At 36.9% G+C, this 14,306-nt stretch overlaps 1 protein-coding gene across 1 annotated transcript; it reads right to left on the reverse strand.

Moving 5' to 3' along the window:
• Positions 1-6,982: 6,982 nt before the first annotated feature.
• On the reverse strand, positions 6,983-10,119 carry LOC136218335 (methyl-CpG-binding domain-containing protein 4-like). The gene is made up of 2 exons (XM_066005137.1): positions 9,971-10,119; positions 6,983-7,743 (listed from the first exon to the last, which is right to left on the reverse strand). Exons 1-2 carry the CDS (start codon positions 10,016-10,018, stop codon positions 7,246-7,248), a joined length of 546 nt encoding a protein of 181 aa, XP_065861209.1. The 5' UTR covers positions 10,019-10,119; the 3' UTR covers positions 6,983-7,245.
• Between the last annotated feature and the right edge of the window lie 4,187 nt (positions 10,120-14,306).

Raw genomic sequence — 14,306 nt, forward strand, 5'->3', positions numbered from 1 at the left:
AATTACTGAAGGAAGCCCGAGATACTTATCATGCCCTCCCATAATCTCCGCTAACTAGTATCATGTCACTATAGGGGTGTTCTTGCTGAAGAAGCTAGAAGAATTTTCCAAGTTAATAAACTTCCCGCTTTCTGCACAGAAGGAAATGAATGATGATTTAATATTATGGATGTTCATTACATCAGCTTGACAGAAAAGTAGAGCGTCGTCGCAAAAAGGAGATGAGGCACCGACGAGTTTCGTCTTTCCAAGTGAACTCCCTTAATTTTTCCTTCCATCTCAGCCAAGTTCAAGACATGAGTAAGACATTTAACATATAGGATAAATAGGTAGGGAGAAAGGAGATCACCTTGATGTAATCCGCGTTGAGGCTGGATATAGCCTTGATCTCTCCATTAATGTTGAAAGAATATGTGAATGTAGAAACACACTCCATAATCCAATTAATCCATTTGACATAGAAACCTGAAATTCTCAAGATGTGCCTCAGAAAACTCCATTCAAGTCTATCACATGCCTTGCTAATATCGAGTTTTATTGCTGCTTCCATTTTCCCCTAACGCCGGCTCTTAAGACTATGCATTAACCTGTGAGCAATGAGAATGTTATTTGTAATGTTTCTGTTTCTAATAAAAGCACTTTGGTTATTGCTAATTACATGGGGCATGAATTTTTGTAATCTTCTTATTAGAATCTTAGAAATGGTCTTATAAAAGACTGAACACAAACTGATTGGCCTAATCTGGCTCACATTGTGAACTACCTCTGTTTTTTGTATGAGTGCGATGATGGTGTGATTAAACCCCTTTAGCATTTTACCAGTTCTGAAAAAACTCTTCACTGCTCTCAAAGTTTCATGTCGATTGGTGGGCCAATAACATTGGAAGAACCCGATAGAGAATTCGTCAAGCCTAGGTGCTTTGCTAGGATGGATAGAAAATACTGCTTTATGTACTTCCACCTCTGTAACTTCAGTAGTGAGCTTGTGATTCATAACTTCTGTTACTTTCGGAATCTAGTTGGTTGTAAATGAATTCAGGTTATTTTCAAAAGCAAAGATCATTTAGAAGTAGCTAGTGACAATACAAATAATCTTGCCCTTGTCTGTACACCAAATTCCATTCTCATCATCTAAACCCAGAATAACATTCCTCCTGCATCTTTGTTTCACTGACATATGGAAGAAGGCCGTGTTTTTATCACCACTTTGGAGCCAAGAGATTTTGGATTTCTGGCTCTAGAAAATGTCTTTTTAGTAATTAACATTTAAGAGTTTGGAACCAACACTAACTTCTATTGATCTTCAGGAAATTTATACAGCAATACAAACATCAGTTACAACTGACTTTCATAACTTCTCCTAAACATAAGCAATAACTGAATAATTTCTCCTGAATTCAAATAATTAAATAAAAAATTATCTGCTAATAAATTAACTAAGGTACGTTTCCAACAAACTCCTCATTGCCTTAGTATTTACAAACACCCAACTTGTTTCTCAAATATTCGAATCTTCCTTTTGGAAGAGTTTTGGTCAGCACATCTGCAATCTGCTCCTCTGTTTTGCAATAAATCAGCTTGACTTCACCATCTTTCTACTTTTCTCTCAAGTGATAGAGTTTGATGTTGAAATGCTTTGTTTTCCCATGGAAAATGGGATCTTTAGAGATTGCAATAGTTGCTTGATTGTCTACAAATATCTCTGTTGGCTGAAACTGCTTCATGTCTAAATCTGCTAAGCGTATTTTAATCAAATCTCAACACTCCTTCTTGATTCAAAGTTTGTTTTGATGATGTACTTCCCATCACCATTCTAGAATTGGAGCACTTCTCTCCAAATGCTTCATATTGGTGCACATCTCACCAATTTCAAAACAATGTTTCTTCTTCTTCTTCTTCGGCAACATGTGTCAACTTGACACTTTCTTCAGACTTGGTTCTACAATTCTTTTGAATATGCCCAAACCTTTTGCACTTGTGACACTGAGGCTTCCCTTTGTGCCAGCAATCATCTTCATGGTGACCGGGCTAGCTACAAATAGCACATTTGGACTGAGCTTTTCCTTTTGAAGATGAACCCTTTGCCATATAAGCACCTTCAACTACTTGTTGGGTTCCTTCTTTTCTTAAACTTCTTCTTTGCTCTTGTGCATGTAGAGCATTGATTAATTCAGACAAGGAAATTTGACTGATATCTCTGGAATCTTCCAGAGATGAAATTTTTGCCTCAAATCTTTCGGGCAAACTTACAAGCACCTTCTCTAAGATTCGGCTATCGGGTAGATCTTCTCCCATCAATCAGATTTTATTTATCACCGTCATTAGTTTATCAGAAAACTCTTATAGAGTCTCCTTTTCTTCCACTCTCAAAATCTCGAAATCTCTTTTGAGATTTAACAATTGCATTCTTCTTATTCTATCATTGCCATGATAGAGACCCTTCAAAGTATCACAAGCTTGCTAATTCTGGCCATCAAAAACTGGTGCAGCAACCTGATTAAAAGATACTGCATCTGCTTCCATTCTCACAGATCCCTCAAGATAATTTGCTCTAATACCAATTTGTAGTAATTAACATTTAAGAGTTTGGAACCAACACTAACTTCTATTGAACTTCAGGAAATTTATATAGCAATACAAACATCAATTACAACTGACTTCCATAACTTCTCCTAAACATAAGCAATAAGTGAATAACTTCTCCTGAATTCAAATAATTAAATAAAACATTATCTGCTAATAAATTAACTAAGGCACGATTCTAATAGTCTTCTCTAGAGATTTTTGAGCATAATGCCTTTTCTAGAAACTCCCTTTCTTTCACCCCTCTTGGGCACATTGACTTATTGATCTTGGCCAGCTCTTCTTTGATGCATATGATATTATTTTTTGCATTGTTGGATGAGTTCTGGTTCTAGGTAGATAGTTTTTGGCGACACATTTTTAGCTTACTATGCATTTGAAACATTTCAAAGCCTCTAACATGAGTATCCCAAGCCGAGTTGATAACCTATTGCACTCCCTCGATGCCAATCCACCTCTTATTAAAATGAAAAATGGATCGTGATTTGCACGACATCTTGTTAATATTGAGCAAAATAGGGCGATGATCAGACCCACATTCATCTAGGTGTGAGACAAGAGGGCGTTCATATTGAGTGCACCAGTCTGTTGAAGCCACAAAATGATCCAACCTCCTTTTTAATGTTGGCATGCCAGCCTCTTTTATCATTCCATGTGAATGGATAACCTGTGAAGCCTATATCAATAACTTGGAGATTGTTAATCAGCTCTATCATCTCTCCATCATTTCAATTCTGTTGAAAAATGAATGAGATGATTTTATATCAACACAATTTGTTGTGGAAAGTATATATATTATTGATCTGATACTCAGTTTAAATACAGCAGAAACACAGTTACAAAATAACTGTTCAATAACTACATCCTACAAATCAGTGATTTAAATAACCACTTGAGGCAACTGACTAAATCATACAGATGAAAAAAACAGGATAAGATAGCAGTTACTAAATCATAAATTTAACAAATTCTATTAGAGCCATTTTCCTTTTATCAAGTGGAAAGAATCATAATGAAGTCCCCGCCCATAACAAATTGGGGGTTCAAACTATACTTATAGTTACACAGAAAAGCTACATGCGATTTTGCAGATGTGTTCATCACAACTCAAGTAAACTCAAATGAAGTCCCAATCAGCAACCACATCCGATCCTTTTATTATCACATGAATGAAGAACGACTGTACTTCTTTGAAAAGGATCGAAGTGCCTGGTATCTTGGCTACAGTAAGACCACCATTTTGTTAAGAATAAATGCAATTACGAAAACGAAAAAGTGCTGGTCTCGATCTCGCTTGGCGGTGCCCCTCCCGATGGAAGACCTAGGATGTAGAAGAGCATAACATGAGTGATTCAGCAGATTTGGATTCCCTAAAAGACAAGTAATCCTATGTGATGACTCCAGTAAGAAAGAGGACGAAAATCATATAATAATCTACTTAAGAAGAATACTGCTATTCAGACAATCTTCTTCTAGCGAGTCAATTTCATTCTTTTAACTAATTCAGGAAGAATTTGCAAATTGCTAAAACCCGGCGCGCGCAAATGTGGTGAGAACACATTATCGCAGAATATGAAAAATGCGTTAAAAAAACCAAGCACACAAGAATTGTTTACCCAGTTCGCCACTCGATTAGAATGACTACGTCTGGGGGCACTATCAAGCTAGTATATTTCACTATAATGAATGAGATGCGGATTACAGAGAAAACGGTTACATTTATACTCCCGAAACCCTAATTGCTGCATTTGGGCCCATCGCTTCAGTTGGGCCTATATATATTAGTCTCCATAAGCCCAACACATTTATGCCTTCTGGTTCGGAAGCCACCACCCACTGTAATTCACATTTACGAACAATGTTCCCCATCTTCCTTTCTTTATTCTTCATTTCACTAAGGAAAATCACCTTTGGTGAATGAGATTTGGCAATCTCTTTTAAATGGTGAAAAGCCCAGGGGTTCCCCGCACATTCACAATTCCAGCACAGAAGCTTCATTGATCAACTTGCGGCCACTTATGGCTAGTTTCCTCCACCAATTCAGAACTAGAAACTCCTGCTTTGTTAACGCAAATTTTCTTGCTTTGTTCAAGAATATTTGCCTCTTCCAGTTGCCTTTTACCAACTAGTGACTGATCATGGTATACCTCTTTAATTTCGGTGATTTCCTCTAACGTAATTAAGTTTTGTCCCATTTTCACTTTCCTTGCTAGCCTTTTCCATTTTGCGGCAGTGAATATTTCCTTGGAATGGTGGTTCTAATCTTCATTTGCAGTCAAAGGTTCTTTCTCAATTTGACTAGAGGGAGTGATGGTGGGATGGAGAGGAATGTGTCCGTTAGGTGCAAACAAATCCAGTAGCACTAGTGGTTGCTATCGGGTTGCGTTTCACTGAGGCTACAAACAGCCCTGGGCCAAAGCTATTACTCTCTAAGGTTTTTGAATTAATGTTGATTCTTTGTAAATATCACAAGGACACGATTTGTTGAGATGGTCAATTATACTATAAGTATAGCAGAAATCTGGAAGCTTTTCGTATTTGAAGGAGTCCCAACTTACCATCCCCATTTGGTTTCGATTCCGGAACCTAGTGAGTAAAGGTTGCAGGATCTTGACTCTAACCCTGATTTGTACAAACTTTCTCTAGGAAATCACCTCTTCTTGTGGTAATTCGTTGGTTTTAATTTTGTGGAAGAGATTGCCAATTTTTATAGCATTTATAAAATTGTGTTGGTTTTCGATTAGACCATGAATTTGTAACTAAAAGGGTGAAGTTGTAAGGTCGGTCTGCTTAAAGGTAAGGTCGTTGCCATTCTTCTAAATGGACGACCTTCCAAAATGGTGGTCAAGTCATTTGGGTTGGACATAGCGATTGTGTAAAGCTCATGATTGATTTTCTCAACTTGAAAGAGTTGTAAATATTTTTATGCTTGTGGACGAACTGCACTACTTTTGCATTAAACTTTTCTCTGAATAGATTTTCCCTAGAAGAACCTTTATATATATATATATATATAAAGCGTAGTAGTGTTCTGATTATCCACAGATTCATAAAGATCAAGACTTAGAATGTGAATTTTTATTCGTGGAATTGTTTTCTTTGAGAATTTTATTGATTTCCATTTATGATCTGGGAAAATCCAGCCAAAGTGGATGGTAGTAGTAAGAAAACGGAGAGGAAGGTTATGACTCAGGGCAATTGTGGCAATTGGAGGAGATGCACAAAATAAGGTCAAAGATGAGGCGGGGGGAGCATGCCAACACTTAGGGTTTGTTTGGTGTGTCATAATACAATGTAATGAAAATCGTAATGTAATCAAAGTTGTAATGTAATGAAATGGAATAGTGATTTCATTACCATGCTTGGTTGACAAATAAAAGAAATGATGAAATGTAATTATCGTTACAATATTTATATTTGCTTAGTTAAATATAATCGCAAAATTTTATTTACATAATTAAAATCAACCAAAAAAACACATGAAAAACGTGAAATTAGTATATAATTTTGTATTAGTTTTCATAGTATTTTTTACATTATTCTTGTTTTTTCGTTTTCCATTTGCACTGTTTTTTCCTATTTTCTCATTTTTCTTATTTTTCATTTTTCACTTTTTTTTTTGCTTTTTTTCGTTTTTAGTTTTTCTAGTTTTTATGTTTTTGAGAATGATGAGGAGTGAAATTTAATGAGAGGTTAAATAAAACTTTAAAGATAGAAGCTAGGATTACATATTTTGGATATAATGAGAATTCAAACCATTTTTTTTATATATAATGGGAGTTACAATAGTTGTTAAACAAAATTTAATCTATAATTTCTCATTCCATTACAACAAAATTTTAATATGCAACCAAACATGATAATGACCATTCAATGTAATGGACATTCCATTACAAACCCCATTACATCTTACTATACGGACCCTTAAAAACTTAAGGGCAATTGGAGGAGATGCACAAAATAAAGATGAGGGCGGAGGGGAAGATGCCAACACTAAGAAACTTAAGGAGCAGTGGAGCAAAAAACTAGTAGTATGTCAATATGTCAATGTTCTGAAGGAAAATATCAAAGGCAGAGAAACCCACTTCAGGGGCCAATACAAATCAATAAGGACCGTTCTATTAAAAACTAAAAATATAACATGTTTGATTAGAAGTGATAAACAGAATTTTTAAACAGTAAACAGGTCAACTGAACAAAAAGGCCTATAGTTACACAATGTGCTAATAGAGTAATATGTCTAAGATTAAAATATCAAAGTACTCTAACCCCGAAGTTATAGATGGTATTCTATTTCTATGCCATGAAATTGCAAAGTTTCATACACCTCTCGGAACTTTAATTTGGGGGAACAAACAATGAGTACCACTTCATCCACCAAAACAAAAAACAAATTGACTAGAAATAAGTAAAAACTGGATTCTCCGTTTTCTTAAACTTGGGGGGCAAGTAGTGCATCTAAATTTTACCCTCAAACAAGAAATCATCATAATAATGTAAAGGCACCAAAAACCTCATTTAAAAGATTGTTTACAGCTAATCCATCATTCCCATTGTTTACACCAAAAACCTCGCCTGAAGCAGTACTGGATAGTGACAGTGGGGCACCGTCATAAAATACAAAACCCAATTACCATTTTTTACCTTGAATTAAGCTCCAGCTCAAGCAGACTCCTTAAGCAGCCTTTTCTTGTTCCCACTACCACTTCCGATGAGCATCTTAAAATCTTCTGGAATGGTATCTTCCATTACCTTTGGAGAAGTGAAATTGAAGTCATCAACAGATACATCTTTATATTTAGGATTTGCTTCTAAAAATGATGCAATCTCTTTTGTTGTTCTTAGTTTCTTTCCTGTGGGAGTGATATAGTAAGCATCCATTTTGGAGAAGTCCCGTCTAAGAACTAAACTCCTTGTAAAACCTTGAGGTGTCTTAGGGATGCCAGGCTTGTCAATAACCCAGGTTCGACTTGCATTGCACTCAATGTCAGCCGGATCCTGACAAGAAAAGCCAGCTTTTCTGTCACAGACAAAGGGATTCTCCTTTATTTTGCTTCTTATTTCCTCGTATTCCTCTTGTGAGTCTATCACCCTCCATTTCAAGCATTTTTCACACTGTGCAGCATATGTATCAACTGATCTCACAGTCCCGCGTCCATTCTGTCATCACAAGTATGAAAAGGTAAGGGTAATTTAACATCTATTCATGTTAAAAAGAATAACAACGGGAAGGCAATTTTATGACAAGTTGGAGAAAAGCTATGTATTACATTCATAGTTGTTAAATCGAGATTCGACTCGTGACTCGAAATCTCATTTTGCGAATTGGGACTCGTGAATCGAATTGAATTGCAAGATTCGGATCAAATTCAAAATGATATAAAAAATAAAATATTAACCATATTTAACTTTAAAGTGAAGAGTCATCTAATTGAAACTAATTGTATTTCATACCTTCTGTACATTTTTTTTGTTTTTGTAAAGTGAATACTCATCTTCTTCGAAACTTCTTCTGCTGTACGTTTTTGAGTTGTTAAAAATTGAATTTTTTTTTTTAAATGGTGGCCTAAATTGACCGAATCGGGTGACTCGTTGAATCGGCCGAATCGGTGGCGACTCCTCCGATTCATGAAGCTTCCTAGTCGTACCATGGATACGACTCGAATTCTTCATGAATCGAATCGTACGAGTCGACTCGCTACTCGTACGATTCTAACAACTATGATTACATTTCATACATGCGAAAAAAGAAAATAGTAGTAAAGTGACAACACAATAATACCAACCAGTGAAGCAAAAACACTGACTACTAATTAAGCAAGTGCAGGTTCATGAATGTTGAAATAAGAGAAAATAACATTGAATCTTAGTGAGGAAAGGGCCTTCATAATTAGACATGTATGTCTTCCACTTCTATCAATATATTTGTTCATCTTACTACTAATATGCATTCAATGTGCACAGAAACTTCTGAAGCAGTGGCATCATGTTCCCAAGCTATTGCCAATCATAATTTGATAATTTGAAAGTGGAATCTGTAAAAAGTGTAATTGCACAATGGAACTCATGATCATGAAGATCTCAATTCTCCTGACCTATGATACTCGGACCCTTCATTTTGGCTGCCATATCAGTGTCGACACGACATGGACACTGGTATGAAATCCATGTCAGACACAGTTGAAGAAGATAGGATGCGGTTATTTTCTTTTTGGAGAGCAGTTATTCTTTTTTTTTAGAGTAGTTATTCTCTTTAAAGAATTTGAAGAGTCTTGTAACTTTGAAGAGTTTGAATCCTGTACCTAAGTCTCTTAAATTCTCTAACTCGTCCCCTTCCCTCCTAAACCCTAATTGCTTCTACAGAATAGAATCTTCACCAAGAATAAAATCCAGTATCCCCGTACCAGTATCCAAATTTAGGATGGTATCCCCGTCTGCAAAATTTTCAAGCTTGCCGTGCTGGATACTCGGATCTGTACCATTATCCGATACGAGTTCCCAAGTCCATGTAAAATAGCTCCTGACTAGGAAAATTCTATAAAACTCTAGTATAAAGTACAACACTATCAAAGCGGGCAGACAAGAAGAAAAATAGAAAGAATCTCATTCTGCATAATGTAGATTGCATAAGGAAGCTAATGCTGAAGAAGCCGGATTAGAATGTGATGGATAGAATAGAACTATACAGCATGTGCTGTTTTAGTAACTAGGGCCAATAAGAAACAAGATATAGCCTTCTAAATGAACTGGAAAAATGCTGATTCATTCAATTAAAAAAAATTCCTCTGGAGAAAGACTGAAGGTTCTGCACAATCATAGTCACTGAAGGAGTGCAATGCCCTAAATGAGGTCCCCAAACTCCAACAAATTCAAGAGTAGAGTTTGTAAATCATGGGTAAAAATACGGACTCCTAATAACTGCCTAGTTTGCAATTCAAAAAGGTAACGTTCCCCTTGAACTTGGACAACTGCTTTTAAAGATTGATACTGATCTTGTTTGTCTTATTGCAACAAGATTCAAACAACTCATATTTCCTTGAGGATCTTAATATAGGTATCTTCTAAAAAATAAAATAATTTCATCTTTTAGTATAAGTATATCTATGGGCACGAGAGTGGTAGGGAATTTGATCAAATGTTTCCTTTCACTATCCTCGTTATCCCTCCATTTAACATCCAATCATGATTCCCCTGTATGCTATTCAGCCTAAACACATTTAATAATAAAAAATTCCATGAAAAATCAAGAGATCGTAAGTTTGCTTAGGAATGGCAAATCTAAACATTAGGGTAACATAACAAACAGTAGAACAAAAACTAATTTAAGCAATGTAAATCAGATAAAACATAGAGACAAGTGCAAAGAACAAAAATTTAGGGATCATACCTTCGACAACGTTTTAGGGGTAATGGGAGTGTCGTCGTTCCTCGCCATTTCTATCTGTTTTTTCTTCTTCTATTTTGTTTTTCTCTCACAGTTTCGCTCTATCTAGTCGACTTTTTCGGAATCCACTCTGACTTTGTCTTTTAGACAAACCTAACAGCATTCCTTTTTTTTTTTTTTTTTTTTGCGAAAATATGTGGACGGAGTGTAATGATAAAGTTACAGCAAAGTCATACATTAAGATGACTGACGCCACCAATGTCAGCCACGTGGAACGAAAATTTTGGATCCAAATAGGTCCTACGCGGCGGCGAAGGGCTCCGCATGTACCGCACGTGTCAAAGGCTGTTGAACGGTAACGCCATTAGTAATTGAAACCGAACCGGAAATCAGGTTGGCATGTGGGCCCTCTGAAAATCTGTTTGGCTGTTTGCTAATTTAGAGATAGGAATGGATCTCAATTAATTGATTTCCAAACAACATATATTATAGGGCTAGTAACATGAATATCATAATTCACTAATTCTAAATATCTATTTTTTTTTTTTTTTTGGTAGAAAAGGAAAAGAAAAACGAATAACAACAAACTACCCAGGAATTAGCCTAGGGAAGCTAACCCCAATCCTATCTTCTAAGAGAAGATGAGAGATGAAACTAGGGGAAACAGGAAGGGTAGTAACGCCTAACGTCCCTTCATGGCCCGCCGCCGCCAAGCGATCAGCAACACGATTCTGCTCTCTAAAAATGTGTCTGAACTCTACGAACTCAAAGGAGGAGCAAAGCCTTATAATAGCTTTGATGAGGTTGCGACTGTTAAGACCCATAGAATGATTTTCAGAAATCATTTTGATTGCTTCCAAATTATCAGACTCCACAGAGAGCCTCTTAACACCCAGCCTTTTAGCAAGATTGATTCCAGTAAGAATAGCCCAGAGCTCCGCAGAAAAGGAAGAACCCAACCCTAAATTCTGGGAGAACCCAGAAAGCCAGACGCCCCCTACATCTCTAAGCACACCTCCAGCCGCAATCTTACCGTTACTGAGGCAGGAACCATCAGTATTCAGCTTCACAACCCCCTCTCTTGGCCTGCTCCATCCCACGAGATGGACATCACAACACTGAGAGGCTCTGGCAAGGGACTCTCCTTTGAAACTATCGATAATAGAGAAAAGTTTTTTCGAGAAGAAATCAGCTAAGTTTGTCATAAAAACAGTTTTATCTCCAAAAATCTCCTCGTTTCTCCATTTCCAAACTTGGTGACAGATAATAGCAAAGAAAATGTCACCATGCTCCATGTATGGAAGCAACTTTCCTCTAACACCATCAGAGAACCAGTCGACCTCAGAATGTGCCATGAAGGAAGAGAAAATATGGTGTGGGAGAATTTTTCTCCAAACCTCTTTACTATTAGAGCAATCTCTAAGAGCATGGCACAAAGTCTCAACATGGCCTCTGCATCTACTGCAAGCTCCAGAATCAGCCAAGTGCCTTCTGTGCCTATCCGAATTAGTAAGAAGCCTGTCCTTAACGCCCAGCCACAGGAAACTCCTAATACGGAAAGGAACTTTAAGGGTCCAAATCGACTTCCACACATCCGAGGGAGGATCAGATCTAAAGAGAGAGAAAGCTTCAAAGGCCGATTTGCAAGAATAAACTCCATTGTTAGTCAGCGCCCAACAGTGCCTATCCAAGTCTTCCTCTTGATTACTCACCTTCACTCCCCGCATTCTAAGGAGAGTCTCAAGGCTAAAGAAAGTATCAAACTTTGACCAGATCCAGTCCCCTTCCGAGTCAACCATATCGGCAATCCTCCAGTTGCGTATATCACTAGGCGGGGGGGAAGAACACACCTCAATTAACGGTTTATCCCCAATCCAGTTATCAAACCAGAAACTAATGGACTTACCATTCCCCACCTCCAGGCCAACTCCCAAGCAGAACTCATCAAACACAGCACTAAGTCCTTTCCAGAGGAAGGAACAATTAGCAACTCTCTCTTTCGGGCCCCCGAAGATTTTGTCTTTCCGATACTTACCACAAAGGAGGCGAACCCAAAGAGAGGAAGGGTTTTGCCACATACGCCAAAGGAGTTTCATTAATAAAACTTTATTATTGTCCTTTGCTTTCCTAATACCCAGACCCCCAGAATCTTTAGGCTGGCAAACCTCACTCCAAGGCACAAGATGGATCTTCCTGCCCTCCGCAGCTTCCCCCCACAGGAACCTACGGTTAATCTTGTCAAGATCATTAAGCACAGGATCCGGAAGCTTACAAGCCTGCATGATGTGATTGGGAGCAGCACAATTAACAGATTGAATTAACGTGAGGCGGCCAGCGAGAGACAGAGTCTTGGCTTTCCAAATGGCACACTTCGAATTAGCTTTATCCAAAGTCTCTTTGAAGGAGCCTTTAGACACACGCTCACTATGGAGGGGAACACCCAGATACTTCCCAAGAGAATCAGTAAGAGGAATACCTGAGAGATCACTTAATCTCTTACAGACTCTCTGATTCATATTCTTAGAGCACATCATCCTAGATTTCTGGATATTAAGCTTCTGCCCAGAGGCCGAACAAAAACAATCCAGAATATCCATAATGACTCTCAACTGCTCCTCATTACCCTCAAGAAAGATAAGGACATCATCTGCAAAGAATAAGTGAGTCACCTGGGGACAGAAGCTGTTGATCGCCACAGGGCTAAATATCTATCTTTTAGTATATAACAAATAAAATATATTTTTATAGTATCATTTAAAAAATTTAAATTTCAATCTATAAATTTTAAACTTTAGGTAATATATTTTAGATTTATAATTTATAAACTTTAATTTTTAAAATAGATTAAAAATAATGATTTTATTAGTTTGACATAAATTAAAATGAAAACTTAACACAATTATAGATACTTTTTCAAATGTGAATGAATATATATTCCATCATCCAATGGTGAAAACACACCAAATAATGGTACTTTGTCAAAAACAAAATAACCATAGAAAGCACCTATATATAAATTTTTCTATATTATATCCACTTTATTTCCTCAGTATTTTATGACATTTCAAATTAAGAAATACAATTGATTTTATCAAAATTAATGAATTTATATTAGTTAATTAAAAAATTCTATTTTATGTTATGGTTGGAGAAAGTTTTAGAATTTTCAAATATATAAATTAAGACAAAAAAAATTAATGCTAACATCGAAAAACTAAACTAAACTTTTTTTAAAAACTAGAATGATTAATATTTAAAAAAACTAATTTATTTTTCTTTATCAAAAAGCAAATATATTAAACATTAAGCATTAATGTCGATTACATTAAGATTAAACAATAGCATAAATATATCTAGGAATATAGCTTGAAAAAGAATTTCCATTTGATTAAGAGTTCTAGCCCATGATGCATGAGATATCCCAGTGGCCCAATCGTTACCCTCATATATTATGCAGGTATTTTCCTTACCTAAATCTGTTTGTGAAAAAATGGAAATTCTTTTGAATGTATACTGGTGGGGACGTGGTATAAAATGGAAAGCCTGAAAATTTCTATGTACAAGAAAGGTGTGGGGGTGGTATGAATTTCAAACGATTTCATGAGTTTAATACGCATTTTCTGGGCAAACAAGCATGGAAATTCATCACTCGCCCAGATACCTTAGTGTCACAGGTCTTCAAAGCTCGGTACTTTCCCAACACATATTTTCGAGAAGCGACTATCGGATATAATCCTAACATTATCTAGTCCATCATTTTTAAAAGCCGAGAGCTTCTCATTGCGGGTACCCGAAATTGAATTGGAAATGGTCGTCGAACACGGGTATGGCAAGACCTGTGGTTCGACTCAGAAGTTGGAGGCCCTAGTCATGTGGCAGACGCGGATCTGACATGGACGGTTGATCAACTGATACACGATGGTCAGTGGGATTGGAATATCATCTCTGAAGTTTTCTCTTAGGAGGATCGGTTGCGCATCCAAAGCATTCTGCTCCCTTTGTGTGAAAGAGAAGATAGAGTTTGTTGGCAGTGGGAGAAGAAAGGTAACTACAGTGTAAAAACGGCTTACTACGCCTTGGTAAATCTCACCCAAGGCCGTCTGAGGAGATATGCAATGCTCTATGGAGTAAGCTATAGCAACTGCCTTGTCCCCCGAAAGTTAAAAACTTCATATGGCGTGCAGCATGGAATATTCTCCCAACAACTGATAATCTTCACCTTCAGAAGGTTAGTATCAATCCTATTGGTCCGCTCTGTAATAATGCGATGGAATCTATCAGTCATCTGTTTCTAGTTTGCCCTGCTACTTCGGACATCAGACGCCACACTGCTGCAGCG

Source organism: Euphorbia lathyris, chromosome 2, assembly GCF_963576675.1.
Source record: "Euphorbia lathyris chromosome 2, ddEupLath1.1, whole genome shotgun sequence".
Classification (NCBI taxonomy): Eukaryota; Viridiplantae; Streptophyta; class Magnoliopsida; order Malpighiales; family Euphorbiaceae; genus Euphorbia; species Euphorbia lathyris.

What these genes read in the sequence shown, in the direction of transcription:
- LOC136218335 (XM_066005137.1), bottom strand. Translation starts at nt 10,018, where the DNA reads ATGGCGAGGAACGACGACACTCCCATTACCCCTAAAACGTTGTCGAAG. An exon ending in CCCCTAAAACGTTGTCGAAG is followed by an intron (nt 7,744 to 9,970) that starts GTATGATCCCTA and finishes TTGTGATGACAG; the next exon opens with AATGGACGCGGGACTGTGAG.